At 46.7% G+C, this 2,677-nt stretch overlaps 1 protein-coding gene across 3 annotated transcripts in view; it reads right to left on the bottom strand.

The window, feature by feature from the left end:
- Positions 1-1,330, bottom strand: part of LETMD1 (LETM1 domain containing 1) — an 11,615-nt gene extending 10,285 nt beyond the window's left edge. The window contains exons 1-2 of one of the 3 annotated variants that reach the window (XM_003790378.3): positions 1,152-1,330; positions 495-646 (exon numbers count right to left, since the gene is read on the bottom strand). In XM_003790378.3, coding sequence (XP_003790426.1) covers positions 495-646; positions 1,152-1,273 — 274 coding nt within the window. In that variant the 5' untranslated portion in view covers positions 1,274-1,330. The remainder of the gene's footprint in view (positions 1-494; positions 647-1,151) is intronic. The other 2 variants (XM_023513599.1, XM_023513600.1) reach the window with 2 other exon arrangements.
- Between the last annotated feature and the right edge of the window lie 1,347 nt (positions 1,331-2,677).

Here is a 2,677-nt window from a genome sequence, read left to right as displayed (position 1 = left end):
TGTGACAATAAATTTCTTAGGGCAACATTTTCTTATGGGGCAAGGCAACTGATAAATCACAGGGCAAGTATGTTCAGCCACAGATCCCTGCCCTTGTGCAGGACAGAAAATTTCTAAGATAGCCAGATTAAGAAAAGTACAAGAATATTCATATATTCTTTTCCCTCCATGTTGTCAAAGTATGTTCAGCCACAGATCCCTGTCCTTGTGCAGGACAGAAAATTTCTAAGATAGCCAGATTAAGAAAAGTACAAGAATATTCATATATTCTTTTCCCTCCATGTTGTCAAAAGTTGTATTTCATAATATCCTTATACAAACATCCTCAAGAAGTGCTAATTTAAGAATAAGTTTAATGTTCAAGCATTTATAAAACAAAAGAAATTCCTGCTAACACTCCCAGAGCAGAACCTACAAATGATCTTAATTTATTCTAAGTCTCTGACCATGCCCAAGAGCTGATTCAGGGATTTCTATTTTAGTTTTGCGTTTACCTTTCAGGAAGATTGTGTACAGAACATAGAAGCGGGGGAAATGACGACCCAAGAAACGATGGTATTTCCCATTAATCACTTTCGTCTTGTTGACCACATAAGAGTAGAAGTTCTTCACATCTGCCTTTGGAGAAAAGTGAAGCTTCGAAGTCCTATAAGGAAGATCATAGAAACTATCTGGGACCCAGTCCTAGAGTGTATGCTAAGAGTTGAAACTTCCACATACTAAGATCTTGGGGTCAAGGACAGATAAACAATCAGATTGAGACAGATCAAGCAGAGGTCAGGCAGGAAGGGAAGTCAGAAGTGGTATATGAGGCAGAGCAAGACCTGTGGACAATGTGAACTGCAGGCTAAAGCCAGAGAGACGTGGGATCAAGATATTAGCGGTAAAATCTGAACCCCCCCAAAGATGCTCGGTCTGAAAGATGAGCTCAGGACATGTGGGGAGATCAGACAGTATGAGGCACTGGGAGTCAAAGAGAGTCAGGAAGTCAGGTCACTAGCTGAGACTGGAGTGCTAATCCTGACCAGAAAAATTAAAATCCCAGCGCCAAGGCATGGAATCCTGAACACTAAGAGACAGCATGCAGACAAGGTTGTGCCACTTGAAGAGCCTGGACGACAAAAATGCTTTTCCCTCTCCAGGTCCCTCACCGAGGGGGGCCCCAAGCCAGGACAGAGCGACCAAATTGCAGCTCCCGGGTGACAAAGGATCCAGGGTTGACCGCCGAACCCCGCAAAGCAGCCCGAGCCCAGCTCGCCCTGTAGAGCGCCATCTTCACAGCAGGCGGGGTCTGGAGGGAGAGGAGAAGCGTTCGTCTTCGGGTCAAAGTTGACCGCCCGTCGTGTTCGTTCGACGACGCATGCGCCTTCCCTGAGCGCTGATTGGTAGCTTAGCCGGCTTGGCTCCGGCACTGACTAGGCGAGGGAAGTACTCAGAGGCTAAGGTGCGGGAAAAGGACCGCGATTGGACACAGTACCACTTCCTGGTTTAGAGGCGCCGGAAGCGGGCTATACCCGAGGGAGCGAGGGCTTATGTCGCTAGTAGAAGTTTGTGATCTTTAGGACGTCCTCTTCTTGAAGGGCCTAGTGACCTTTCGCGATTCCCTAGGGCTTCTGGGCTTCCCAGTGTCGCGTTTGCGCTCTGCCTCTGCCCGGGGTGTCGGAGCCTTGACTGTTAGGTACCAGATGCCCAACTTGACGGTACCTGGGGCCTTGCGCCTCCTGGGGGCCGGGAGGACCGCGACTCTGTCCAGTGCTGGCGGCCTGGGTAAGCTGGGAACTGTCCACTGTACATAAGTAGTCTGGCGGCGTGAAGATTGGAGGGCTGGGAGCGGCCCTTATACAGACTAAGTACGTTTTTTCCTTTTAAAATTTTTTTGGCCTTCCTCGATCTAGATTTGTGGTATGAACTCAAATAAAATCTTAAGGCTTCTCCCTCCCCCAGCACCTGATGTGACTGGACCCCATCTTGGCTAAGGGCATCTCCTAAAATTGTGTTGCTGGCCATCAAGAAGGAGACCAGATCTGCATCATTATGTCCCCATCCCTTTTTAGAGATGTCCTTTGTGACTCACTAACAGGCCTGAGGCTATGCAAGACATACCTGCAGGTCCTCAGTGTACATAACGAACCAACTTGGGTCTGGACAGTGTCCTGTAGTTTGTCTATTTACAGATCCTTATCTTAGCATTCCTTTTAGCTGATTCCTGGTGTTTTAGAAAAAGCCTAGCCCTTTCAGCCAGTTGTCAGCTAAAGAATCTTTAAACTATCTGTAACCTGTAAGCCTCCCTCCTCCCCCCAGAGGCCCCACCTTTTCAGGCCAAACCAATGTACACCTTTCATGTATTGCTTTATGACTTCACCTGTAATTCCTGTCTCCCTGAAATGTATAAAACTAAACTGCAACCCCACCACCACAAGTCCACTGGCTCAGGGCTTCTTGGGTGTCACTCCAGATTATGTCCTCAAATTTGGTTCAGAATAAACCTTTTTATTTTACAGAGTATGGCTTCTTTTTCATAGAGAGTGGGAAATGCCTTTTGTTACCTGCTTACTGAAGACCAAGCTTGGTCTCAACTTAAATGTTATTTTTCTGAGATCCTTTCTTTGACCACTCTTATCTAAAGTAGTGCTTGCAAAAAGGATACATTTTCCCAAAGTGTCACTCATGTATTTTT

The sequence above is a fragment of the Otolemur garnettii genome, unplaced genomic scaffold (genome assembly GCF_000181295.1).
Source record: "Otolemur garnettii isolate 467f Iridium unplaced genomic scaffold, OtoGar3 scaffold00043, whole genome shotgun sequence".
NCBI classification, from domain to species: Eukaryota; Metazoa; Chordata; class Mammalia; order Primates; family Galagidae; genus Otolemur; species Otolemur garnettii.
Note: the sequence above shows the minus strand (reverse complement) of the source record. Positions and strands in the feature narration are given on the sequence as shown.